This window comes from Ammospiza caudacuta, chromosome 2 (genome assembly GCF_027887145.1).
Source record: "Ammospiza caudacuta isolate bAmmCau1 chromosome 2, bAmmCau1.pri, whole genome shotgun sequence".
Classification (NCBI taxonomy): Eukaryota; Metazoa; Chordata; class Aves; order Passeriformes; family Passerellidae; genus Ammospiza; species Ammospiza caudacuta.
The window spans coordinates 89,911,588-89,939,573 of record NC_080594.1 but is presented as its reverse complement, the minus strand read 5'-3'; the positions used below and the strand labels follow the sequence as shown (position 1 = coordinate 89,939,573).

General features: G+C 41.5%; 1 protein-coding gene across 1 annotated transcript; it reads left to right on the top strand.

The window, feature by feature from the left end:
* The first annotated feature begins 1,282 nt into the window (after window positions 1-1,282).
* On the top strand, window positions 1,283-26,577 carry CRACDL (CRACD like). Its single transcript, XM_058800219.1, has 10 exons — window positions 1,283-1,354; window positions 2,312-2,477; window positions 5,433-5,568; window positions 5,936-6,100; window positions 6,717-6,785; window positions 9,942-10,169; window positions 11,865-13,422; window positions 23,067-23,266; window positions 24,897-25,029; window positions 25,899-26,577. Exons 1-10 carry the CDS (start codon window positions 1,288-1,290, stop codon window positions 26,042-26,044), a joined length of 2,868 nt encoding a protein of 955 aa, XP_058656202.1. The 5' UTR covers window positions 1,283-1,287; the 3' UTR covers window positions 26,045-26,577.
* Window positions 26,578-27,986: the final 1,409 nt, after the last annotated feature.

The window sequence follows — 27,986 nt, the reverse complement described above, 5'->3', positions numbered from 1 at the left end:
ACCCTCATGTTTGTGTTAATTCTGATTTGGTACCTGGTGTGTGGTGGCAGGGGATGTTTCACACCCAGGCTGTGGGGCTGTGGTGCAGCAGCCCTGGAGCTGCCAGCCAGCAGAGGTGCCTTTGCTGTGGCTGTCACTGTCCTGCAGCCCTGCACTGTGGCCCAGCCCAGGTGGCTGCAGATGGCTCAGGTGATATGTTGTTATGTTTTAGATTTGAATAATAAAGGTTTCATTTCCATTTCACTACCTTGTTGGATTAACAAGCCTTATTTCTTAAGTCTCCTGGTACTTCAGAGGATCAAAACAGCCACGGTCTACTCACCCTCCCATGCAGGTTGTGGCATGAGCTTCTGCCTCTGTTCCAGCCCAAAGAGTGACTGTACAGCATTTAACTCACTATCCAGTCAATGGCACCAATGACTTTCTTCTCCCTTGACCATGAAATTATGGCTCTCCAGATGAAGAAAAGAGAGCACAAACAGACTACTGCAGCAGAAATATAATTTAAATTACAAATAAATTGTCTTCAGGGTTTGGACATGTACAGTTTTGCAATTATTTTTTAGTTTAGGAACCTTAATAAGCAAAGTAATATTTTGCTCTGAAAAGCAAAGAAGAGAGAAGAAAAAAAAATCAGGTTTTTTATTTTTGCTTGTATTTCTCTGTTACTAATTCTCCCTAACTCTGTTATCTATCCAAAAAGAAAGGAATGGAAGGAATCACTACCTTTCCCGAAGTTTCTTTAGAAAGAAGAAAAACTGTAATCTACAGAATACTTATAATTGGACATAAATAAGGGAAAAATATGTGGGGTTCTCTACTATTGTTACTTGTATACTTGCTGAAATGCTGTCATTTTGTCTCTGGACCTGAATGGGCTGAGAAAGGGAGAATCAAAGAAGCCCATCTCCCCTAACACATATTTTCAGAAGCATTCAAGAATTCACCAAAGTCAGTCGTGAGACAGGAGGGGCTGGTGGACTAAACTGTCATGTACTATTGTCTTCTTAAAGTGGAAACAGTCTGTGTAATCACTTAAACCTCTCTATAGCCTAATAAGTACCGCATGGGATATTTTTATATATTATGTATATTTATATATAATATACACACACACATATATTTAGACATGTATAGAGACGTATTATGTAAGCGTACACATAATATTCTATTCTATATCTTTATATTTTAGCAACTTGCCTTATGTATGTGTACACATATATAGTGAAGTACTGTTATTTTGTTGATACAACTAACAGTTTTTGTTCCTCCTTTAGTGATTGCCACATGAGTTCCTCAAGGACAATGGACCCTAAGATGAGAGAGGCTGAAGGAGATGGAGAGGACAATTCAGGTATAATTTCACTCTTCCCTGGTGAAGGAAAAGTGCTGTGGCTTCTTGAGCTTCTATGCCTTAGCTCTCTCATAGAAGTGAATTTGTTTGTTTAGAGAACGCTCTCTGCCTTTCTCTTCACATTTTTCCAAGAGCTGTTACATGTTTTCAGCATTTTCAGAGGTTTGAAATAAGATTTTTATAGCGTCTTGTGACCAAGCTAACTTTTTTACCCAACAAGATCCAGGAGGGAATGAAATGCTGACAGGGATGCCTCACAGTACTGTCATGTCAACTTAAACAGGCCAGGCACAAGTTGTTGGAATTCTTGAGGAAAACACTGATTTAATTTGAAATAGTTTCCTTCACAGAGCTGCAACTGATCCTAATTTAGGTCTTTCCTCACTGAGCAGACTAAAATTGCTTTTCAAGGTTATTGCTTAATTCCTAGATTAATACTTTGTGATCCACTGAATCTTGTAATCAGCATTAAAAATATTCTTGATATATTATAAACCCAACATTTTAACAGCATTAGCCTCCCAACACTGTGCATTCACCTATGTTTGCCTTTTCTACATTTAAATTGGTTTTGGTAGCATTGCTCTTATCATCACTATTTAGCTTGCTGAACAAAGGCATTGGGTTTCCAAGTAATAATTTCTTTTTCATATCCCAGGCAGTTTAGACAAAATTTCTCCTTCACAGTTTAATTACCTCAAGAGGCAAGTAGAAACGCTATTAGGAATGATTCTACACCATTGGTTATTTCTTATGTCTCATAAACATTGTAATCCATTCTCCAAGATAACAGTAATTTCATACTATCAGTACAGTCATGAAAGACATTAATGCAATAGTGGACTGTGTTACATTTTCCAGGCAAAATCCACTTATGCAAAAAATTATAAAGAAATGTTATTGTTCAAAAATTTGCACATGCTGCTGGTTGCATCTTCTTTATGTTTCTTCACTTAGGAAAGAAAAAATCAAAGTTCAAATCTTTCAAAAAGTTTTTTGGTAAAAAGAAAAGGAAAGAGTTGTCATCTTCTGTGAGCAGCAGTCTGAAGCTGTGCCAGTCAACAAATGATGTCGCGGCCTCTCATGACACGCGCACTAGTTATGATTCTGAAGATGAGCTTGAGTAAGTCTTTGGGCTCTGTTTGGTAAACAAACACAAAATTGCTACGATGTCTGTAGATTAAAGACACCCCAAAATTGCCTCCTGCCCTTGTTCATAGTGCTGTATTTTCAAATAGTTGCTTTTCCCAGGAAAGTACAAATTAAAATGGTTGATGCAAGGCAAATCAGAAGGGAATTGAGTGGGGTGTAGCAAGAAATATTAATGTAAAAAGCTTTCATTTAATCATAAATAAGCCTTGGGTTATAATTTCAAAAGAATGTAATTCCCATCTTCAAAAATGAATTAGATAATCGGTTTATATCCTACCAGGATATAAACCTTAGTCCCCTAAAATGTAGCTACTAAGGATTGTTAGAGAAGGTTGACTAACCATTTATGCCAGGGTTTGAAAGCAAGGAAGGAGTAATGGGAGTAATGCAACTGAAATCAGCAGGATCCAGAGGCTCTGAAGCCTTCTTTTCCTCTGTGTACATGGGATTCATCTGACCAAAGTAAAAATGTCTGCATTTGAGTTCTACCACAGATCCACAGAATGGTATGAGTTGGAAGGGTCTTTAGAGATTATCCAGTTCCAGCCTCTCTGCCATGGACAGGGATAGTTAGTTACTAGCTGCCTTTTCTAATCAGAGAGAAGTCAGCATTACTAACAAAGATTGTATCATCCTTATACATGAAATAGGCTCTGGAAGTGCCTACATCTTCCCACTGAATGTAAACAGGAGCCTGGGATGGCCACCTCCAATGTAAATAGCTGCAATTTGATGTCTGAAGTTAGACCAGATGAGTCCCATCCTGTATACCTCTGCCTCTGAAAACCCTGTCTTCATGTTACCCACTATGGAAAGTGACCATGAGAAGCCCAATCCAAACATTCAGATATGTCTCTGGACAGACAGGTGGACTGAAGAGCCCCTTCGATAACCAAAGAGCAAGCCTTTGCCTTGGTGGATGTTGTGCCCCTCAGTACAATTCTCCTGGTCCTCAAGCAAGGGGTGCTGCTGTGCCCAGGAATGGGAAAGGAAACCATCCCGGCCATTTAAAACGACATTTTTCGATGTGGCCACCAGGCAGCGCCAAACAACCAAAAGAAATTATTAACAATCTTTTTTTTTTTTTTTTTTTTTTTTTTTTTTTTTTTTTTCCTCTCTTTGATGGTTTGGTTTTGTTTTTTCTTTTTGCTTTCATGGCATTGGCAATAGTAATGTTAGTTAGTACAGCTTGAAGCCCTCGGAGTTCTGGGCTGGCAGACCAGGTGGTGTGAAGTTCTGTTGTTTGACAACTTGCTAAGTCCTGTAAGACGTGGATGGTGAGATTTTCTTTCCCCCATGTGTGCCTTAACAAGGTCATGTCTGGGTGGGTGCCATCTCTGGCTGCTCTGGCCATATTCCTGTGCTGTAACCTGAAGTGTTGGTACATGATTGTTTCTTAATATTTATGCAGACAGACAAAGACCAGGAAATTATTTGAAAGGAAGGAAAATTAATTTGAACACTCTTAATCTGAGGAGACATGAAGGGTACTTCCATAATGTAGCTGGGAGGGATGCACCTACTAGAAAGAGGAAATGAGGATGGAATGGTGGGATAAATGTGCCCACACAGTGACACTGCCTGTGAGTGACACTCACCCTTGTTGAGTGCTGGTGCAGGGGGCACCACTGCAGCCCTGGCTGGCACCTACTCTGCAAATTGCTATAAATCTGTCTGACCTTGGATGCTTTGCACAGATCACATTTGCACTCAGATAAATTGTTCTTCTAATGTCTCTAATGCATTAAGCAGAGGTAGCAGGCTTTCCTTCCTTCTGCAGCAAGAATGTAGATCAACTCTTTCCTGCCATTGTTTTATCAAACATATTTATAGCAGCCACTATGGGGAAAATGTTGCTGTCTGCCATGATTGTTGATGTTTGTCTTCAAGGTTCCTATGACAGTATCTAGGATCCAGAAATACAGCTCTTTTTTCTTTTCTGCTCAATTCACTTGATAGTTACATAAACCCAAACAATTATCTATTCTGCACTCATTTACCATTTCATGGCTCCCTGATTTAAAAAATTAGAAAAAGGTAGTCTTAAAAAATGCTGTGTGCGCACATTTCTTGTCCCTTCTCAGTCAGGGTATGAGCTAAGCTGAGGAAAATGAGCATAAGGAACCTCCTAGCAGCTGTCTGTGGGCCTCCTCTACCATTCCCATAAAGGAGCATGGCGCTCATACCCCACATGCACCATTTGCAAAAGAAGTTACGTAACACATGCATCAGAAGTAGGAAACAGAATATGAGAGAAACTGCCCACAGAGCATCTCCTACTTCCCCCAGCTAGGCCACAAACATTGTCAGTGAAAAAATAAGTCCCACAGGCTCATAAGAGAAAATCTGAGGGACCTTGATATAGAGCACAGCACCTTTTAAGGATTTATGCAAAGGATTCCATGTAAGGACTACATTGCCTGAAATGCTTTTGTTTATGATCTGTATGGCAGAGATATATTAAATGCTGTACCACATTTAGATAGTAAAAGGTACTTGTTCTTTCTATGGTCAGTCATTTGCAAGACACGGTCTTACATTAGCTAGAAGTCTCAGTACAGACTCGTTTATGTGAAGTCCGTTTTGCACCTGGGCTTGCCTGTGGCACTGTGCCACCACCCAGCTGCTGGCTTCCACCCAAGGGCCAGTAGCTTTTTTCATAAGACATAACTCGTCTTCTGGGGTTAAACTGTCTTTAACCTTGATTCATTTTGTTAACATGGAAGATAACAGCATTTCTATTTTTTTGTTGTTTTTAAAGATGTTACTTAGATTACCCTGAATGGCTGTATTCATGGGGAAGTATGGAATCTTGTTTGTGATGTTGCACATCCCTGTATCCCATTCCACCTTCAATACACCCCTTGAGTTAAGAGAAATGGCAAAAAAGTTTGCATGTTTTCACTCATTTTTTATATTATTGTAGGACACATAAAGGCATTATGGGAAGCAGAGCTTTGTCACATGATAGCATTTTCATCCTGGAGACTGGGCAAGAGCCTGCAAGGCCAGTAAGAGTGTTTTCTCAAGAAAACATTTCTGATCGGATTAGAGCTTTACAGGTAACTTAGACAATATCATTTTTTTTCAAATGCAAGAGATGGAATGTCTTTCCAGGCTTGATTTTTTTTTTTGATAGTATTTGTAGTTGAATGTTTGATTAGTAAGTAATATCTGGCTGCAGTTTACATCAAATTATGCATATGCTAATTAGACAGCAGTATCCCATCTTAGTTCTACATAAATGATAGCTGAAAAATGGGTCGTTTATTTGGCTCCCTAAGATAATGTGTCAAGTCAGATGTCCTGTGCCCTGGATCATTCAGCTGTGAAGTTAAAATAATGGTAACTCATTGACCTCAGCTAACAAATATTCTGGGGAAACCTCCATCACTATCATAAGCTAATGTATTTTATGCCACACTGAAGGTGAAACTCCAGCCTACCATGAAATTGGGACCTCCGCCTCCATTTGGACTTCATGCAAAGAGAACAGAGGATGCTGGGACCAGTTCTGAAGATGATGGATTACCCAGGAGCCCTCCAGAAATGTCTTTGCTTCATGAAAGCCTAAGCTCAGGCATGAGACCAAGAGTGAGTAGTTCCAGTGTTGGCAAATGGGTGTTTAATGCCTTGTTTTACCTATATGTGGATGGTAGAATAAAGTATTTGGTTTTACATATCCCTCTTTTACCTCTGAGCAATTCAGAAATACCTTACTCAAATTGGGAAAACACTCTCTCTGTAAACAGCTATTTAGAATCTGTATTCCTATTAAAACATAAATATCACACCAGAAAATGCAGAACTAGGAAGAAGAGTATGTGATTGTGTACACGCATGGGAATGTTGTGTTTTTTATAGAGACTACAAAGAGCTTCCAGGCATAAAAAAATAAGGCTTAAAAATCTGTATTCCCCCTTGAGTGTGTTGATAAGAGAACTCTCTAATGTTCTTTTAGGTTGTCATTGGAAAAAGAAACATAAAATAATCTGATTTTTTTAAATTATAGTTTTGTTAGACATTATTTCATTCTTTATCTGTATGTCTTACACTTTATGTTTGCAGTGTCCTTGCTAATCCTTAAGACTGTAGAGAAAAACAACTTACATTGTCAGTACCTTTGTGCACTTTGTGTAGATGATTTCTGTGATTATATCCACCTTGTTTGTCATCTTTTACTGAATCTCTTCCTCATTCCATCCCACAGTTCTCTGACTCTCACAGGCACCTTAGCTCTTTGAGTTTAGCTGGAACAGGCAGTGAAGAAGAAGAACAGGTAACTTCTGCCAAATGTATTAAGGGACAAGTAATTACCCATAGTGGTTTTTAAAAGAAATATTAAAAAAATATTTTTTGTTGCCTGTCTGCTGCAAAAAACACCATTGTATACATGTAATTGCCTGCCTGTCTGTTTGCTGTTTTAATCTTTGTCTGTCTAACATAAAAAACTATGATTATTTATCAACATAATTCTGATGCAAAGTCATCCCATTATTATCTCATTGATGATAATGTCTCTAGAAAAGCTCATATCCTTTAGCAAACTTTAATCTCCAAGCACAACCAACCAGATTTAGACACTGAGGAGTGTCCATTTTTTCAAAGATGGGAAACTGCAGTAAAGGCTGTTTGAGTTACATGCACAGGATAAGGGAGAAAGCTTATTGAAGAGACAGGAGCAGCTCTAGATCCTCTGAAATCTGCCCAGACCCTGCTTTAAGTACAAAGTTACCTCACACTGACACAGAAAGTGTTTGCCTGATGACAGTGGCTGACATTGCTGCTCAGGAGTCTGAGTTCAGCCTTCAGTCAGATTCTGGCTGTGAATTTTGCTGAAGTGGTGTTTTTCAGAGCTCAAGTATAGGCGCATGGTTGGCTTTCTTCAATCAGAAGCCAGCCCTTCTGGCTGACTAAAGAGCTGTTTTGCAAAGCTCTGAAGAGTCCCTTTTAGCTGCCCGCAGCTGGAATCCTGGTGGAAACAACACAGGGGGTAAAGGGAAGAGCATTTTCTAGGAATAGGAGGAGGAGTAGAAGGAAATTGCAGAAATGAAATAGAGAAATAGTCCTGAGCTGACCATTTCTTGGTAATTATGCAAAATGTATTTCAGGACCAGCTGCAGCACGGCTCAGCAAAGATTTCTGGCCTTACTTCTTAGATTCCACATGAAGCTGTTTGAAAAAACTGCTTATATGCAGTGCAATATTATTATTCTTAAAATAAAAACAACAGAACTCATGAAGGAAGTATTTCTTGAAAGCTGTTACGGGCTCACTGCAATTGTGCCCAGTCCAGGTGCATGTTTGCTGAAAGAGGATTTATGTCTCTCTGTTGATCCATTAACATTACTTTCTGACTCACTTGCTGACTCCTGAGTCGTGGCGATGACTACACAGCTGTTTAGCTTTTTCCACATGCCCTATCATTTAGCTCAGAGTTCTCTTCAACCCATGCCAGTTTGAGAGTGCAGCCAGAATGCAGCTCCATCTAAAGGCTTTCCTCCCAAACCACAGGATCTACTACCTGACATTTCAGAGAAATTATCCCTGCTTCTGGGAGCCAGAGGAGAACAGTTCACAGGGCTGAGGAATTTTGCACAACCCAGTCCTGAGGTTTTGGGCAGCAGTGACACCTTGCTGTGTCTTGGCAGCTTTTCTGGATTGAAGAAAGGAATCACAGCTCTCCTGTCTGGGCTTTGGGGATGGGGTTTCCTCCTGGCCCCCCACCTTGTGCCACCCAGCACGACCAGCTGAAGGATGACTGAGCCATGTGCACATGACATTTGGAGAAAGGGTCTGCCAGCTCTTTCCGTCTCCAGCAGGGTTTGTCAAAGCCAAACTTCATGGGACAAACAACTTCTGCAGCCGGCTCAGAGCTGGCATTCACTAAGGCTGCTGAAATTTAAGCAAGAAAGCAGATTTTGGATTTTCCGGTGTAATGGCCAACACTGAGCACTGCCAAGGAGAAGACATGCAAAGTTCTCGAGGAAAAGCAGGAGCCAGAAGAAAGGCAGGCAAATAATGACGTGCTTTGAAAGAGAACATGTGCTGTGTTTTTATCATGGAGCTGAAATGTCAATGTATTCACTGTTAGCTACTAATGTATAATGCAGCCACCTATCGTTTGTTGTACATTAGTCATGTCTGACTACTAGACTGCAGATATCATAGAGTTAAAATTAATGAGAGCATCCATTATCCATTATTCAGCATGTCTGAGCTACCTTCTTTTTCTTAAGTAGAAAGTATGATTAGAAGGTGTGGATCCAGCCTCTGCTAAAATCAATAGGAGTTTTCCCCTGGCCATTGAGCAAGCTGTAGCAGGCCCTCACTACACTACAGAGTTTCTTTGGGCTGCAGTGCATATTGCAGAATTCTACTTGCAGATATTGCTGATGCTTTTTCTCTTCCAAAATAAGATGAACACAACCTGCCCTGCCTTTCTCCCATCCAACGTCCTTAGTAAAATACCACTTCCAGAAAAAAAGAAAGAAGAAAGAAGAATGCCCACAAAAGAAAGCGTGACAAAGAAAGAAATCTCCAAAGGAGTGAACCAGAATTTCAAGCCTACAAAGGGAGTGCTTTAATGAGTTGCCAGAGGTGATATTAATGCTGTGACAGATAGTTTGGAAATACCATTTTGCCTATATGCCAAACTGAATCTGAGAGGAAGGAGGAACTCTTTTTAGAGTTTATTTTAAATAAAATTTCCAGTGTTCTTGTTGCATCATCCCTGGAACTAGGGTAGTTTTTGGTGAAGCTCACAGGCAAGCTGAATTCCAGCTTTGTGAAACTGTGACAGCAGCATTCAGGAGCTGTTTCTGGATGGGCTATTGGCCTCTAGTAGGAATTATCCATTGCTTCCTTCCCCAGAATAGTTTACTAATGAAACTTTGCATTTCCAGTAAATGCAGATATAAATACATGAGGTAAAAACACAAGCTGAGTTAAGTGTCAATGCCACGAATTCTTAATTTTTTTTTCTTTGGGAGGGTATTGTAGAGTTGAAAAGGACCTGTTGACATATAAGAAGCTAAAGATGCTCAGCACAAAACAGCTGTGGATAGGAGCATAGATAAAGATGCTAGAGGACAGACCCAGAAGGGAAAATGGCCCTTTAGGTTCTGTAACTGAGTACTCTTCATAAATCTGTCTTCTAAAACATGCTGGCCATGTATTTGTGTGCTTTAGATCTTCCAGTTAGATGGGATTTGCTCCTTCCCCCTGGACAGTATATCATAATACTCTAGCAGCTAAAAATACAGAATTGCTAACACCAGTACATCACATGCAACTTTAGGAAATGCAATGTATTTTAAAGAAAAGTCAAAAAGAAAAAGAGGCAAATGGTAATAAATATGGCTACTTATTTGTAGAATTGTTATTTTTGTGTCTTTGTTTGATTCTCCATTTGGGGATTTTTTTCTTTTTTCAGGTTGCATTGGGTTCTTCTAGATCTCGCTCCACAGACGGCCAGCTGTTCTTTAGGCACGGAAGTAGCAAAGCTGGGTCTCCCCGGACATCTGACAGCACCATCTCCCCTACAGCCAATTTTGACACTCCACCTGAGCTTTCTGCTTTCTTGGATAATTCTGCTGCTAAGCATAAGCTTTTAATAAAACCCCGGAACCAGAGATCCAGCAGAATGAGAAAATTTTCTCAGGTACATGTGAAAATAAACAGTGTAACTTTTGACAAAAACCCAGAAAGTTCTTACTGGACTTTTTACTTCAAACTCAGATATGATAAATGAAAGTGCATACTATTTTTAAAAAGGCTATTAAAAAGTGTATAATATTTTTTAAAAACCACATATTTTTTTCTAAACCATCCTAAATACAGTTTATCTGATCCCTTGTCATATTTTGTGAAGGGCATAGCTTAGTTTTTCTTCTTGCTTTCTTTCCTTCCTCTCTTTTAGCACTGAAGCTTTCAACTTTTACTACAGTACTTAGACTTTTTTGTTCATAGGTTTTTTCCAATGTTTTAAATACAGTAAAACCATTAATTTGGCTTGCTTACTACCAGAAATATTATTCTCCCTGTCTCAAAATATTACTAGCTGATAGTCTGTATTCCCCAAATCTGTGAGTGACCTTCCAGCTTGGTAGAGCACCGCTGTGAGCAGCACAATGATGAGGCCAGTTATTTAGAAAAACACATAAAGCAATAATTCAGCAATCAAGCCTTCTTTTCCATTCTAACATTGTTACTAAAATATGATTGCTTTGTCCAGACTGCCCATAACTGCCAGCTGACTGGGCCCTTCTGGATTCCCACAGAGAGTGTTCACGTGTTTTGATAAAACAATTTTTCATATTTTCTTGACCAACTCTGCCTGTGCTCCTTGCTTCTGGCTAACTGATACCTTGCGCTTTTATGTTCTTGTGTATATGGATTGTATATGCAGGTGGCATTGCAACTGGAGAATTTTTGCTATTGCATTTGCAGAACAAGAAGTCATATGCACCCTAAAATATCTTCAAAGTGTAGGTTTTGTGTTCTTAGTGTTAGGGCCTACATCCAAAGTATATATTTACCCAACAAACTATGGGGAAACAGTGAGCTAATACAGGCACCATATGAAAAGGCATATTCAGCAGCTCACTACTGTGCTTTCAAATAATCCTGTGTACTTAGCCAGTCCTCACATCAAGTTTAATCACAAGACTTCACAGATAACTACATATGAATTTGTTAACTTTTAAACTAAATATGAATTTATAAACTTTTATCAAATAGTCTAACTCTTGAAAAAAAAGAAAACTTTTACACAAAGGAAGCAAGGCTGTAATGCTGTATGACAGTGGGATTAGAAACAAGACTGCCATATGGGGCAGATACTCAGCTGGAATGGAGTGTCATAACCGGATGGTTTTTTTAGGCTTTTGCTCTTGCTTCTATGTACCCTTTCCTCTTCAGAGCCATGTTTAAGGAAGAATGGGTTGTTTTATTTTTAATGCTAGTATGGAGTAGCAAAATACAGAGACAGATTTTTCTCTTTCAAGTGTTGCTTTTTGCCCAAGGGCAGCACAACATAGGCAGTATGCTCTGGAGAATCAATTGCCAAGGACAGTCCAATGGCCATTGTTCTGATGGACTTCCCATCTAAAAGGGCATGAAAGCACTAGTTGTGCAGAAGGAAATTTCACACATTGCTTTTATATTGGTTAAATGCATTATTCCAGAATCTGCTTAATTAAAAAAACATCCAGTCTGTAGGTTAAGAAAACTGCAAGCTCAGCACTGGAGGCAAGTATTGCCTTCCTCTAAGATCTCAGCTGTAAATGTAATGATGAATAAGAAAAAAGGTGAAGCTGTACATGGTCACAGGGCTTTTTGTATTTCTTTTTTACAGAGGACCCAGTCTGAATCTCTGACTGATTTGAGCTGTACCCCAGAGGAAGAAGAAGAGGATGATGCTGTATTCAAGCCCAGCAATCAAGAACTGCCATGCACAGCTGCAACACAGGATGTGGCTTTCTGGCCAAAGCCCAAAATGCCTGAGGACCACTCCCCTGCTCTGAGACCAGTGGTGACTCAGCCTGCTTCCGAGCCTGCTGATGGACAGGAAACCCTGCTAGCAGAGAATCAGCCAGAGGACTGCCAACCAGCCCTGGAAATGACGTGTGAGGAGCCTGAGCCCTCACTGCCATCAGAAGGCAAAGACTCTGCAAGTTCTTCCTATTCCAGTTCAGACAGAGGAGTACAAAAGCAAGAAGATTCCTCAGAAACACTGGTTCTGTTGTCTGGGGATGGGTCAATCAATATTGTAAATCAAGAAAATAAGGAGCTTCCTACTGTGTTTCCATTAAACAAATTACCGTCTGAAGAAAATATTTCAATTAGTAAGAATAGTATTGTTTGCTTGGGAAGGTCAGAAGAAAATAAGCAGAAGGATGATCAGGTACATGTGGAAATGCCCTGTAATAAAGGGACAGACAAAGAGCTTACTCTATTTTCAGAGCCCAGCAAGGAGTGTTTCATGGGTTCTTCCCAGCCCACAGACTCATTGCATGTTTCACATCCTGCTTCCTCAATGCAGATGGGATCACCTACTTTCTGCTCTCTAGAGAAAATAAAGACTGCACAGGAGGCAGCTGCTTCTGAGAAGGAGAACAAGGAGGAACAGCTGGGGAAGAAAGCTGAAAAAGCAGTTAATGAACTCAATGCCTTCAAAAAGTTTTCTGTTTCCTCTGCACGGGAGAGACCAAGCACCAGAAGCCTGTATTTCCCAGAAAGATCAGAGTTGGAAAGCTCATTAAATACTGGATTCTTCCTGTCCAAAGCAAAGGTCTCCTCAAGAAATGAGAAGTGGCAAGATGACTTCCAGAAGAGATCAGATTTGGACAAGGAAAAAAGTAGCAGCAAAAAGGAGACTTTGCTGCCAGAATCCTACTCTGAGAACACAGGCCAATCTACAGAAAGTTTGGCTGGTTATATTTCCCCAGCTGTTGATGAAGTACCAATGCCAAACAATTCTTCAGCAGTATCTCAGAATCAGCCAAGTTTTAAAGATAAAAGTCCTTTTCAAGTGAAACTTAGATCCACCTCACTGTCCTTGAAATATGAAGACAACTCACCACCAGAATCCAAAGGGATTAAAAGATACAGTGCAGAATTTAATTTAGAAAATGAGGGATTGCCTTCTTTTCTAAGAGGTGATAAGCTAGAGATCAGAAAAACAGCCAATACAAATACAGGTGATTCTTTAAATGAGAAGATCAAACCCAAAGCAAAGTCCTCTGAGCAACTTAGTTGCAAACCACCATTGCCTAAAAAGCCAGTGTTGCAAAGCATAACCATTCCAAACACTGCTGCAAGCAAGGAGAAACAGGACAAAGCTATTCACTCTCCTGAATCCAGAAATGAAGACAGAGACCTGGAGAAACAACCAACTGCTTGTAAAGTGCCTGGTAAGACTCCCAAAACTTTATGAAGTTATCTTCACTTGCAAAGAATGATCTTACCTGTGGAGAGCATGAGGCAGCACTGTTGTGTCTGCCTGGTGAGCACGAGCTGATGGCTCTGCCTTGAGTGATGTTGCTCCCTTATCTTCCCTTGCTGAAAAGATTATAAAAAAGACAGCAGGGAAGAAACAACAGACAGAATGAGATGTTTTTACCTCTGATTTTTGAATTTCAGGTTATTGTTTAAAGGATGTTCAAAGTGACACTTAAAAAATAAAGTACACTAGCACATATTGGAGAACAGGAATAGCAAGCTACTAAGTGTCCCCATTTAGAGGTGCTGCATGGCAATTCAAAATCCAAGAGTCCATATTAAGTGCCCTTTGTGGGGCAAGTGACTCAGACCTCTAGACCTTCTTTTCACCATAGCATTGAGGCAGAAATGCAATGAGGCTCCACCACTGCCTGCCATGGTAAACACACCACTTATTTGTTGCCTCCTGTGAGGTTTTCTTATTCATTTATCTATCTTTATCATTACTCATTCCTTGTTTAAAACCAAAATTAACAACCCTGCAGCTTCCTGGAGTTCAAAGGCAGGAGAGACCATAAGATCGTGTGCACTGCAGATTGTTATATTTTACCCTGTTGTCTGTATTATATAATTAGGTTAGAGATTAAAAAAAATCAGACCTCTAGAGACTAATTATACACTGTGGACTGCAGGCAGAGAACAGAAAAGACTGGAAGAGGCACCAATGTCTGGGATCTTTGCAATGACAATAAACACGTTAGGTGAAGCACACTCAAGCAGTTCTAGCAGGAGACCTCTGCTCTTCACTTCAGAGAACAGCTGAGAGGGGGAAAAGTAAATCTTTAGGTCTTCTGATATGTGGAAGAAAAGTCTTCCTTGTCCTGGACCTGTATGGGCATGGGTTTGATGTTATGAATGTGAAAAGATGCTGGCCAAGTAAATAATAGGCTGTCTCTGTGCCATTGCAGAGCTGCCCCCCATCTGGTTGCTCTTCCCTGATTGGGGTCTGTCTCTGAGCTTTGGACTAGGCAAACACCAAAACAGAAGAAGATCTCAGAGCACAGGATGCCCCTTGTCCTCTAGGGTGACAAAAGTCTCTTGCTGGTCCCAGAGGCAACTTACCTGACACCTGATTTCAGTTGTCTTCTGCTGCAGCATTACAGACATTTTTGCAGGACTTTGGCCATGTTCACAGTTTCCTGCTCTCCCAGCCATCATAAAGCAGGAGATTATTAAGATCCACAGCTGGATGTGGTCCCCACCGCCATCCAGCCAGAGCCTCCCCACCCTGCAGGCAAGGCAGGGTATATATATATATATATATATATATATATATATATATATATATATATATGTATGTATATAATCCCAATACACCCTTTAAAGGCATTTTCCCTTCTGTGCTGCCCTGAGCAGTTGATTATTTGTTGTGATGCTGTGATGCCCACATCTCTGATGGAGTGAGATTTTGGGGAGGGTCATACTGGGAAAAGAGAGGAGGAGACCTAGCATAGCAGGATTGTTCTGGCGGGGTATGGAGGAGAGCAGTAGGAGTACCAGTGCTCCCTCTCACAGCCCTGTATCACATCTCTCTTGCTGAGTCCCAGAGTGCCCGAAGGTGGACTGGAATGTCTTCCTGCAGTGAAAGACAATGAGTGCTGGAGAAAGAAGAAGGGGAAGAAATGAGGCCAGGGAGCACATTTCTCCTCCAGGCTTCTCCTGTGGCTCCTCAGCCCTAGGATGAAGGAGCCTCTGCCCTGAGATGCAGAACTGCCCTCTGCAAAACAGATCTGCGGGTGGGAGTTGTGCCTTGGTTTCCCTGATAGAGATGCATGCACCTGGAGTTTGAAACAGGGTTGAGAAGTCCTGCTGTGTTCCCCTCCCCCTGAGAGTATTACACCAAATCTGTATGATCTGATGTTGTTTAAAATGATGCTTCAGATTGGTCTGTGATGGCAATTAGTTTTCTTCCTTATCTACTGCCTTCTTTAGACACCTGACCAAGCATCTCCCTGTGCTGTTGCCACATCAGCCTGACCTGGCCACCTGAAGTCATGGGTGAGTGAGGTGTGCCCACCTCCTCTGAGTGCCCTGGAAAAGTTGCACAGTGACTCCCAAAATTATGTCCCTCTGTGAGGCATAGGAGAATCATGGGATGCAATGAGGCCTTGGCAGGGAAATAGCCCAGCCCAAACATAATTTTAAGCTCCTTGAAAAGTTTCCCTCAGCTCAGTGAGTCAGGACTATGTCTTTGCAACTGCAAACAGGAGAAATCCGACAAACACAATCAACACAGCCCCTCATGGATCACATGTGTCTTATCAGGCATCTCTGGGCTCTGGATCTGCTTGGACACTCACTTCTTTTTTTTACTTTACACCCACCCAGCCGTCTCCTAGCCCTGGAGTTCATCAGCCTTTTCAAAGAGCTGTGGTCACCATCAAGAGATGCTGTTTATTTAAGCTGTCAGGGAGTTTCCTCTGCATGTTAGGAAATCTGTGTGCTGAACAAGACAAGCTGTGAAATGGTGATACAAGGGGATGCAGCTCCCTTCTCATGCACACTCATTTCAAAAAAGTCATTTTGCTGTGTCATTGAGGTCAGCAGGAGCAATGTGGTTCATTCAGTTCACATTTAAGCTTTTCAGCACTTTTGGTACCAAAGGAACAGGAGAGCTGATGGATGCTGGCTTACCACTCCAGGTGAAAGCATCACACCTGCTCCCCAGGGCTTTCTGGGGAACTTCTGAGGGATTGCTTTACCTCTCTCAGGCTGCAAGGAAACCCTTTAATGTCTGTGTGAAATTAGTCACCCCAGGAGGAGTCTTTTTTAAGTGTCTGGAGCTAAAGGCACAAGTCCTTGCAAGATTTAAAAGGTTAAGCTGTGTTGTTTGGAGTTGATACTTTGCTATAAATCCTGTAAAGGGCAGAAACAATTACCATATGTTAACAGGTTATTACAACAGCGAAGCCATAGGCAATACTTGTCTGAATCTGCATATTAGGATAAACAAAAATCAGCAGCTGAGGAGCTGTAGTGGGCAGACATCCTCTGAAAAGAGCAAAAGAGCTCAGGGAAGAACAATGGATGTTATGGTGAATGAAATTGGTGTGCATTGCCTGGAAAATAGAGGCTCTGAAATGACAAGAGAAGTGTTTTTCTCTACATCAAAAAGACATTGCTTTAATGCTGTCCAGGCTACAGCTGAAAAACAAGCTGTCTGGCTTTTTTCCCCCAAAAGAAGTTGCTTTCTCTGTTGTGTCAGGCTATTTTGCAACATGGCTGTTTTCCAGCAGTGAAATAGACTTTGATGCAAACAGCAGTTTCTTGTGTAAAAAAGACTCTTCTGGCATCGGTGGTATAGATCCAACCAAAAGTCAAATACCTCTCAGAGCAGCTTAGGGAAGAAAGAAATGTCAGAAATTCTTAACCAAATATTTAGAATAGCTTTGTCTGAAATTAAGGAATTGGGTGTGAACACTGACATGAATGCATGTAGTACTTTAATAAACAAAGGGAAGTATGTAGGCCAGGATATTCTAAATGCTATATGCATTTGTTAAGCCCTTCTTAAAATAACTGGTTTTATAAATGAGCAAAGATACAACAGTGTGGAATTAAATATGCATGCATAAGCAGTGTTATAAAACAATGACACTTACATACAGAGTGTTATCTCCCTGTGTAAAGTTGTTTAGATTAGTTTTGAGTATGTTTGCTTTTAAAACACTCAGGGAATCCACAAGCTAGCTTTGCTTGCTGTTAGTGGTTTGACTTTCAAAAGACTCTAAATTCTGGCTCTGACCTTTCACCTGCACGCATGTAGGGCAAGAAGAACCACTTTGCAGTCCTTGCAGGCATAAGATGTTCTTTTCCAAGTGTAAGAATTATATGTCATAAAGAACCTCTTCTACAATTTGTGTGCACAGAGGCTTTTAGATGTAAAGAAAGCAGGTCTCAGATATAAAGAAATCTGAGGCCATCTCTAAAAAAGACAAAGTTAAACCCTAAATCTCAAGGTAATGGTTGAATATGTCTTTGCTATGTTTATCCATATAAGCAGCACACACAGGGAGGTGTATTTTAATACATGAAGTATGTCTGTCTGTCAATAGACAGAAGTAGGTATTTTTCTTTCACTTCCTGTGTGTGTGTATAAACCCATGCACAGTAACAAGTCAATCATAGTTCCTTTTGTACATTAATGTATTATCTTCCTCTTATTGTTCATACAACCAGTCTGACACATGTTACAGGATAATATCCAAATATCAGTGAGAAGTGTACACATTTATTTCCACAATATTTAGGCAGAAGACATTTCATCTATAAGATCAGAGCTTTAGTCTGAGGAAAAAAAGGAAGTTGTTTTAGTAAGATACTAAGAGAAACAGATACCTGTATTAAATGGGGTTGCAGAAGGGGAGTATCCCCCCTCTAGAGGACCACTGAGGCAGCCAGCCCTGATGCTTTCAGACTCAGTGGAGAGCTCAGGGGATTCTGATCTGCAGGAGGGAATTGAGAAGGTGGCTATGGTTCACTTGGCTTCAGAGCTATCCTCAGTGGTTGGTCTGGAAGCTGTGGAAGTGATGAAGAATGCAGCAAGAACAGCTGACCTTGTGACTGTCCCATGTGTGTTTGTTGGCTGTGGGGAGGACATGAAGGGAAGGCTTCAGCAGCCTCTGGGTGTGGTTTCAAGAGGCAGCAGATCTCAGCTTACAGTAATTGCTGGCTTTAATACATGGTGACATTATGCACAGACTGGCTTGACAAGTTCTGACCTGGTGTCTTTCCATTGTTGGTGGCTTATCCCAAGGGGAAAAAGGGGCTCCTCTCTTTCAAAAAAGCCTGAGGCCAAGCCAGCTCCAAGGAAACCAGGGAAAGAGGCAATCACGAGGTTAAAGCTGTGAATGAATGAGAGACAAATTGCTGCCAGCAATATCCTTTATTAGCTTATGAAGTTATTAAGGAATGAGTTGAATAGCACATTGTTTAAAACAACATGTTGTAATATGAAATGAAGAATATTATTTAGATTTTAGTTTTGTTCTGAAAATCTCTCAAGTGCAACACAGAAAGAAGAGGCTCAGCCCTGCTTCAACAAAGAAATGAAACACAGGGCATTTGTGGAGGCTCTGATCTGTCAAAACTGACTCAGCTTTGGATGGAGCATACCACTGCTTGCATTTTGTACTTCTTTGTTATCTTCCTAAGAGTGGCATTTACCAGCTGGGAGTTTCTGTGTCAGTTATTGTGCATGTGACACGCAGCAGAAGCAGGAGTTAAAATCGTCCTTTTGAGTACTTTTGGTTCCACTCTGGCTACCCAGTTCCTTAAATGCTGTGCCTTGCCAGGGGGTGAACCATAAAAGCACATGGACTATCCCATGACTAGATAAGACAGAGCTTGTTCAAGGCAATCATCCAGTCATGAACCCAGAAAGATGTGTGAGCAGCTCTTCCCTTGGGAACAGTCACTTCCTGAGAAAGCTTTTTGCTTCTTTGTGTCCCTTGGGGTACCAAGAGCTGCATAGGACAGTCTCAGGTCACCTTAAACTGCCAGCTCTCTTCCCCACACTATCTCCTGGATTACTTCACCACCTTTCATCCTTCTGCCTGGAACAATGGTGTATATATACTGCCAAGAAACCTTATCTAATTTGAGGTGGGAGGATGTAAAGGACCTCTGGGCAATGGGATAGGTAATAAATAGTGAATATGCTCTTCTACCTCTTACAGTAATTCTGGCTGACGGATGAGGTAGAAAATCCTGCGTGGGTTGCATCTGATGGGTTTTTTCTGAAGATAAGGCACTTCCCCGCCTTGTCTGCCTGTCTGGCTTACTGCAGCAAAGACTCTCAAAGGGACAAGGGCAGAATGTAATTGCTTAAAGGTACAAGAAAGCCTCTCCCAGCAGCAGATCAGCTCTTGATCCTCTGTAGATGATACTACTCTGCTGTCCTAAGTTGGCCTGTACATATATATATAAAATCTTCAAGATTATAATGAAGAGCTTTTGTTCTCTACTATCAAAGGGACATTTGGATCTCCTATGGAATAATACCTAGCTCTAATTTGGCTGCCTTCTAATTGGCATGACTAGAATGCCTAGCATCTCATCAGGGAAAACTGCCTGAAGAGTAAGGGTGCTTGATGCCCTCATTAGAGTGTCTGCCTTATGAAAAACATTGCTATAATAGCAGTCTCCAGACATATCACTGCAGGACTGGGAACCTGTTATCTCAGGCAATGCACAGTGAAATAACAGCAGGATGAATCCTAAGCTCATGAGGATGACAGAGAAATGGAAGCACAGGTACCAATAAGACCATTACATGTAGTGCAGTAAATAGAGCCTGGGCATAACATTCATTTTGTCAGTGTGGATTGTGTGGTGGAAGCAAAGAAGGAACAAGCTTCATGTTTACATAAAGCTCCTGTGGTGTGACAGGGAAAATGGGACAAAACACAAAGGGGGATTTGGAGTCACAGCATCTAAGATGTATATCACTAGCAGCATCAAGGCAGAAGCCAGGTTCCCAGTCTCATCAAAAAGTGGGTGGCTTGAAAAGGACCTTCAGTACAAAGACAATGGAGTTTTTGAGCACCAAGACATTACAGATATTGAAGGAAGGTAAAGAGGTGGTGGAAGAGGTTGCATGTGGTGGTATGTCTGCAGCTGTATAGCCAGAGAGCTGCTCCTCAGCTCTGAGGAGCACGGGACATCATCTTCAGTCAGGGCTCAGGAGTGCCGCAGGAGAGCTTTGGGAGCTGAGGAAGCACAGCACCTGTTTTACTGGGCAATGCACCTGGTTTTACTGGGCAATGCCCAAAGTGCCCACCACCTGAAAAGGTGCAGATGGCTGCAGATGGGCTTAAGGACACGGCTACAAGCAAAGGAGGGAATGTGATGGCAGATGCATTAGCAGACATCACATAATTTCAACTGTGTGGCTTTACTTAAGATCCCAGTGGGGTTTGTCCTAAGACACTGGGAGAAGATGGCTCACAGAATTTGACTTGCTAGTGGTTATCTTGGAGAGCTGTGGGAGTTAGGGGGCACTGACTGACATGTACAGAAAACCATTCCAGGTGAAGTGGTGTAGTCCTTCCATGTCAGCTGATGCTAACACTGTTTCATCTCAAGTGCCACTTCTGACCATCATATTTGAAGGAGATTTCTAGGACAATTCCTGCAAAGGAAAGAGTGATCTAGAGAATTAGATTAATAGAAAAGTTAAAAAAGTAGGGAAAATGTGGTCTAAGTCTTCAAATGCATAACAGGCTGTTGCAAGGAGACTATGAGTAATCTGCTCATGTCCATAGTGTGTAGGAGAAGTAGTTACAGATTTAAATTAGAGCAAGGAAGATTTAACTCACCCAACAGGCACAAAAAAAAAAAAAAAAAAAAAAAAAAGTAGAAAAAAAGAGCTATGCCATAGGATAGGTTGCTTAGGGAGACTCTGAGACTCTGAGACCTGTCCTGTTTCAGGAGACTTAGATACATATTTGTGAGGAAACAGTTTCTATGAAACTAATCTTTCAGCTGGTCTTGCCTTGCCTTGCAGTTGAAGGATAGACTACATGACATATTGAGATCTCTTCCAGCCTTATTCTTTAGCATCCTGTTAAAGAAGATAAAAATGAAGCAAGGAGAGCCAGTAGAAGGCTGATTGGAGAAAAAAAAAAAGATTGGAAAAAGATTATGGGAGGAAGAGCTGCTGTCATGCAAAGATGGGGGTTAGGTGGGATGCAGAGAATTAGAGTAACACGCTGTGCAAGAGGGAGAGCAGTTCCTTCAGTGTTCAGGGACCCTGCTTTATCTGTGCTGCATTTGCACAGCTGGACTTCTGAGTTGTTTCTTCCAGAGGTTTTCCTGCAAGATTGCATGAGGTGAATGTGAAGGGAGATGCAGGCATCAGCTGGCAAAACATCTTGCTTTGGCATTAAAACATGGGGGTTTTTCTCTTTTTCAGTTTTTAGCTGACATAGGCTTTACAATGTTTTCTTGTTCAAATAACTACTCTCTCTCTGGTGAGGTATAAAAATGACTTGAGAAAATCCCTGAGCAAAGCAAGTTTGTGGGCTTTCATAATATGCCTGTGTTGGCAGACTCCAGCTCTTGGGAGTGCATCATCCCTTTTATCTTCCATGCCTTCATGAGGCATCTCAAATGTGCCTTCAGAGACATTTGCCTGCTTTCCTGAGCAGGGCCAAACTCCACCAAACTAGACCATAGTGCTCCAGAAACATGTCTGACAGCTCCACAGGGTCCTGTGGCTGCCTCTACTGTCAGCAGAGCAGCTGAGCCCCCAAGAGACCCTAGGGCAGTAATCCTTTCTAGCTGGGTCTGCCTCCTCCCAGGCCCCTGAACAGGATGCTGGCTAAGTAATAAACTTTTCCAAAGAGCAAGACCACATGTCATTTGAGGATCGGAAGCTTAACTTCTGCTCTGCAAGAGCCTTCTGTAAATTTTGATACATCAGTGACCAGAACTGGCTGGGAAAGGTGAAATCAGCCTTCTTGGGTCTAAGGTTGTTATTCTTGTTCCTCATTTAAACTACACAGAAGCTCTACCATTCATTGGGAAACTCAGTTTTGTGTTCGGTGTGAGTCAAAAAATGGAGAACCAGGGGGATGGAGCCAATGGAGCTGCTGAGGCTCTTCTCTTGACCAAGTTCTGTTCAGTGACTAGACAGGGTTTCCTTTCTCAGAATATTTGAGTACAGGGTATTTCTCTTTCTGCACACCCTTGGGTAGCAGTTGTGAGGTCAGCAGGATAGTAGTTTTGACTTTCTTCTCCAGAAATTGTCTTTTTTCTTTTTGTGTTACTCAAGTCTCATTTCTGGTAGAGCACCAGAAGATGATGACCATGGTCAGCATCAGCAGGGATAAGTCAATGTAGACCTTACATCAAAAGACCAGAAAGTCCCTCTGTGGTTTTAGCAGTGCTTCTGTGTGCTCAGTCACCACAGACTGCTGTGCACAGGCACCCATGACTGAATCTACACCTGTGAGCTCCACAGAGCTGGGGAGGAGGCTGCTCCTAAAGGGGTGGAAGGGAGGCAGGAAACAATTAGGGCATGGACTGCTGCTGCATGTGAAAAAGCTGCTCCTAAAGGGGAGCAGCTTGGAAGGAAGGCAGGAAGCAGACTCAGGCATGGGCTGCTGCTGCAGGGGCATCAGAAGAGCGGGAGCTGAGAGCAGCCACACTGGGGAGAAGTTTGCCTTTGAAACACCCCAGTCCCTCTGTGTCCACCTTTGCATGGTCTGCTGCTTGTCTCAAAGGTATTGTGGGAGAGGGAGCAGAAGGGGCAGACCTTGGGAAAGGGGTAGATTAGAGAAGTTTCATTCATGTTTCTGCATCTCCCTCACATGAGGGCAGTGACACTGCCACTCCAGCTGAACAAAGATGCAAAGCGTTTCTCACCAGTAGAATGATAACTTAAACCTGTGAGCACAGGAAAATTGCTCTCTGGAGACCAAACTAAACAGAACTCCTATTTATCCAGGCTGGTTTCATATTCTGGGGCCAATCAGTACATTGAGAAAGTATGAACTGAATCTGATTACAACTCTTTTTCCTCTAACCATGTACATAAACAATCTGTCAACAGAGAAAAGCGTGTCTTCCCCCATGGCTGCAGGAGACCCTGGAAAAGATCCTGACACTCCCACAGAGCCAGCCTGGATTTCCATTGCAAGGCAAAAACAGAGGGGCATGCACCAGGAGAAGGAACTCGACAGAGGAAAGCTCATGGCTCCAGATAATGAGTCAAATACAGAGAAACAGAATAAAGGAAAGGAACAAACAGAGGTACTTGCAGTACAAATTTGTGATGCTTTTGTATCACCTGCTGTGGTATTCTTTGGATCTACTGCTATGTTACCAGTCATGCCATAATGATTACAGATACTTAATGAGTGTAACTGTAACTGAAAAAGACACTGTTCTCATAAATGTGTTACAGATTCAAAGTTTTCTGATTGTTCAGATATGTAATTTTGTGTCTCCAAGAAATCAAAATCCTGGAACTATGTGAAGTGTGTAAAATTTCTTGGCATACCACCAGATCTAACACATGTATTGCATGCTGAAATATCCAAAAGGAAGTGCTAAATTGTAGTCTTTGATCCTCCTCAATGCAGAGGAAATGTGTTCTCTTTTAACTACCCTTCTAAGCACAGCCTTTCATTGAAGCTCTTATACCTCCTGACTGAGTTAACTCTGAATGAGCAGCTTGGTCCCAGAAGCTCCTAGGTAACAATTTTTAGAGCCCTGAGAAGTGAAATAGGATAAAAATAACTTTTGCATTTGCAGAGATTGCCGATATACAAATTCTGGTTCCCTGTATATGGATAATTCAGAAGCCCATGTGGTGCCATGGAATCTGGGCTGACACTGCCTCTTCAGAGATCCCATGGAAAACAGGGTGATTCCTGTAGCTAATGATCTTCCCAGATGACACAGCTGTGCCAGTGGAAGTGCTTGGCATGGATCCAGAACACTCATCTGCTGCCTTTTTTGCATCCTGCACAAATAAGAACCCTGGTCTGATGCAGCAGCATGTGTGTCCTACACCAGTATGGCATACCCAGTGCAAAGGACCTACTTTCTTGCTTCAGGTGGCACTGCTAGCACCCCAGACAGGTGTATTATATCCTGGAATAAGAGATGCTTTCTAGGTGATGAAAAATAGCAGTGGTTAGATTAACAAGAAATAATACCTAATAAGATGTCTAGGCCAACTTCTGAACTGCAGTAATGCCCAACACAATCCCAAAATACAGTTTCTATGTCAGAACAGGAAACTCCAGATTTTAGCTGGCAATGATCCTTGAAATTCATGCCATGCATTTTATTTCCCTGTAGCAGCTAGCAGAGAAACATGCCAAGATTCTTCTGACTGCAGCATGTGAGGCTTGGTGCCACTGTACTACTCCCACTTTCTCTTTCTCCCACATGGCACCAGGCACTATCACTTCAGGGTAGTTTTTGATACTGGCAAGAAAATCTGTTGGAGGATATGTTTGACTTCTTTTTTATGAAAAATCCATTTACCACCAACTGTCCAAAAATACAGTGCCATAGCCCTCAAAATTTGGGAGATGGAAGGAGAACATGAGAGAATGAGGCTGTTTCCAAATCCTGTGTATGCTTGTAGAGATATGCAAAGGAATACATTTTGAAGTGAAGACTATAATTATCTACTCATACCATTATGGGTAAGAGATACTGAGGGATAGTTTCAGTTAGTAAAATTGAGCTCCATGGATATTACCTGAAAACACTTTAACTTTCTGAACAGGTGTCAGCTCAAGGGAGAGGAGTGGGACCAATGTCTGCTCAACTGTGGCAGGCTCCCCATCCACTGCTTTGCTTGTGTTCTTCCAAACTGAACTCATTCTCCCTGAATTACTTGGATTTTATTCCTCTCTGTGCCTAGGGGGCAGTGAAACAACAATGGAGTAAACCTTCACACGTGGCACCTAAAACCACTTCTGAAGAGCAGAGGAAAGACACCAAGTCTGAAACAAAGTCCCTGCTGAGAACCAATTCATTGTCACATTGTGTCCCTGGTAAGAAACAAAATTCTTAAAATGTAGGCTGTTACCTCTCACCCTTGTCAGAAGAAATCCTATTTGAGTGTGCTGCAAAAGGAGTAGGGGCTAGATCCTAATCTCTTCCTCAGCCCCACATCAGCCAGGACAAAGAGTTTTCTCAGCACTTATGTCTGGGATTTTATTTGGTGTTTTATTTATTTATTATTTTATTTGAGGTTTTATTTATTTATATTCTTCTGACCAGTTTGACTACAAGCAAAAGAGTAAAAAGGGGTAGCCAAAAGCTTGTGTTGAAAGAAATGTGAATAAAGAGCCCCAGGCCCTTTCACAGGACAGAGGCCCAAATGCACTATCCCAGTGTAAAATGTAAACAAAAATATTTACAATAGCACTCAATTTAAATGTGGCTGCTTCAGCAAGCTGAGGACTGGTGCAATCACAAGCTGTCTGGCCATCAGTCCTCCCACAGTGAGTTTGTTATAAATCTCTTTGGTAAATTCAAATTTGAAAGGGCAGAAGTTTTGAAGTAATAAAATTCCTGTGAATTGGGGGCTGAGTAAAGGAGGAATTCACATGTGAATACTTTAGCTAATGAAAAGACTCTCTTCTTTGGCCTGGGTGCTAACATAGGACACTACAAGGAATCCAGGTCATCATGTTGAGTTTTGGTAAATTTAGGGATCAAATTGTAATAGTGATGAGAAAACCATTGCATTATTTAGAGCACAGATGGGTAATCTTCTCAATAACTTATTGCACAAGAAGTTTCCATGTGAAATGTAAAGATTTTCTACCACAGGGCAAGGCATGGGAATTATTTAATAAAAGAGAGTGCTTAGTTGCACAGCAGGTAAGTGTAAAATGCCCATGTGCTTTATTCCCAGTAGCTCCATCACCTGCACTGGTGGATAAGGAGGAAATGAGCCACTTGAAGAAAGCCAGTAATGCTGCTCCCAATCAGCCATCCTGGATGGAGCTGGCCAAAAAGAAGTCTCAAGCTTGGAGTGATATGCCGCGGATTATAAAATAGAACCACGCAAACAAGGAGCATCTTTCACAACTACTTGACTGAACTCCTACAGACCAGCAAATCACAGTAAAAAATCTCTTGATACAGAAGGGTTTTATTATGCAGCTGTGGAGAAAGTGTGCAATAGGTGCAGTCAAAAAGTTTACCTTCAATTTTGTAGCAATCAGAATTGCAATAGCAATGGATTACTTAAATTATGCTAAGGACGTACTTACACTTCAGAAAATAAAACTTTTGCCTTATATATTTCCTGCATTTTCTGCTTTTACTGATGTTTGTATCCAAACAGGATCTTTGCTAAACTTTGCTGAACTTCTGTTGTTGCTGGAAAATTCTATTTGTTACGGTTTTCTCTGTTTACAGATATAAATTGTGCCCTTACATCCTGATTCTCTTGATGCCTTTCACTGGAATCACGGGACACACTTTTTACCAAAGCTGTTAGGCCCATGGAGATACTCCTGAATAGCTGCTAGTGAGTGCTCCATTAAAATGTGTTGCTTGAACTTCAGGTTTGCCTAGCTAAGCCACTGGTACAGTTTCTGGGGTTAGGCTCCATTTTGGGAGGCACAAATATGCACATTTATGTGTGACCATGAAAAAAATTCTCCTTTCTTTCTGTGAGTAGCCTGGGTTGCACAGTGTTTTCAAGCAGGCAAACAGTAAGGAAATGGAACTGCAGTTGGAAGCTCATCAATATATTCACAGTTACTTTCCTACCTGGGTTCATCTGGCTGCAACTGGCAACAGGAAGGACTGTGGAACCTCATGCCCAGTCAGGAGGATGGTATTAGCAACAATGGTCAATATGAATTTAATTAAAAATTAAGAACTGAAAATACTGGAGCTAAAGTTCAAACTGAATGCTGAGAAAAACTGTGAATTTCATCACAGTGCCAGCTTCACATATCACCCCCCACATAATCTTAATTCCTCTCATTAAAAACCAGTAACATACAGATGGCATGTCTGTACTTGACTACCTTTATGTAACATCCTCATGCTCATTGGCCTGAGCCTCCCCCACCAGTTTGTGACTCCCACTCATGAAGTCTCAGCTCTTCACCTTCGCTTGTTTAACAAGATTGACAAGATAAATCATTTACTGCTGATTGACTGAGACTACTCTGAACATATTTTAAGACTTCCCTATGAGTTACAGAAGCAAAGGACAAACTCTGTGATGCCCGACTGCTAAGACAAGCATTTCATTTTGTGTATGCATGGGTGAAGTACTACCTTAGCACTGCAATCCCTAGGTTTATTTATGTTTATATTAATGGTTTTGTTTTTATTATCACATTACATTCTCTTTGGAAAAATGTGGGCAGACTTTAGGAAACATAGGATTTTCTAGCACCTGTGTTTGCAGTTTTGAAATCCTGTCTTCTCTACAGAGACAGGAAGGAAAACCTGAGCCCTCTTGGTAATGACAACTGCATTTAGTAATGAATAAAGAAATAGAAAGTTGAGCACATGAATATCCAAGATGCTGCTAAAGGCTTTCAGTCAGGTTGTCTTCCATCATTGAAAACAGGAGGAGGAAGAGCTAGTTTTACATTTGCAGAGCTTAGGACAGAGCCAGAGAGCCCGCACTGCTGTCAGCCTGCATGGCTGCTGGGGTCCTGGATGGGCCCAGACCTGCTGCAGCCCATCACAGAGCTGTCAGCAGCCCCGACCCAAACAGGGTTCTGCTGCTGTCCCAGGGTTTTCTCCTTCCTGCAGATGGCAAGAGGCAGTGTGAGATACCTGCTGAAATCACCAGTGGCAAGACAGCTCTCTGTCAAACAGATCCACAGCAGAAATGGTAACTTAATTACAGGACATGCAGCCTTGGGCTCAACTGCCCGAAGGTTGGTTGTGCAAAAAACTTTCACACTTCTCCCCCATGAGCAAGCATGCACAGTCCTTAATCTCCAGTGATATTTTTTTGTTTTGGTAT

Excerpts from the sequence above, each read along its gene's own strand:
- CRACDL (XM_058800219.1), top strand. The coding sequence starts at position 1,288 with ATGAGTTCCTCAAGGACAATGGACCCTAAGATGAGAGAGGCTGAAGGA. Across the intron at positions 1,355-2,311 it reads AGATGGAGAGGACAATTCAG|GAAAGAAAAAATCAAAGTTC; the intron begins GTATAATTTCAC and ends TTCTTCACTTAG. Across the intron at positions 25,030-25,898 it reads ATTGTCACATTGTGTCCCTG|TAGCTCCATCACCTGCACTG; the intron begins GTAAGAAACAAA and ends CTTTATTCCCAG.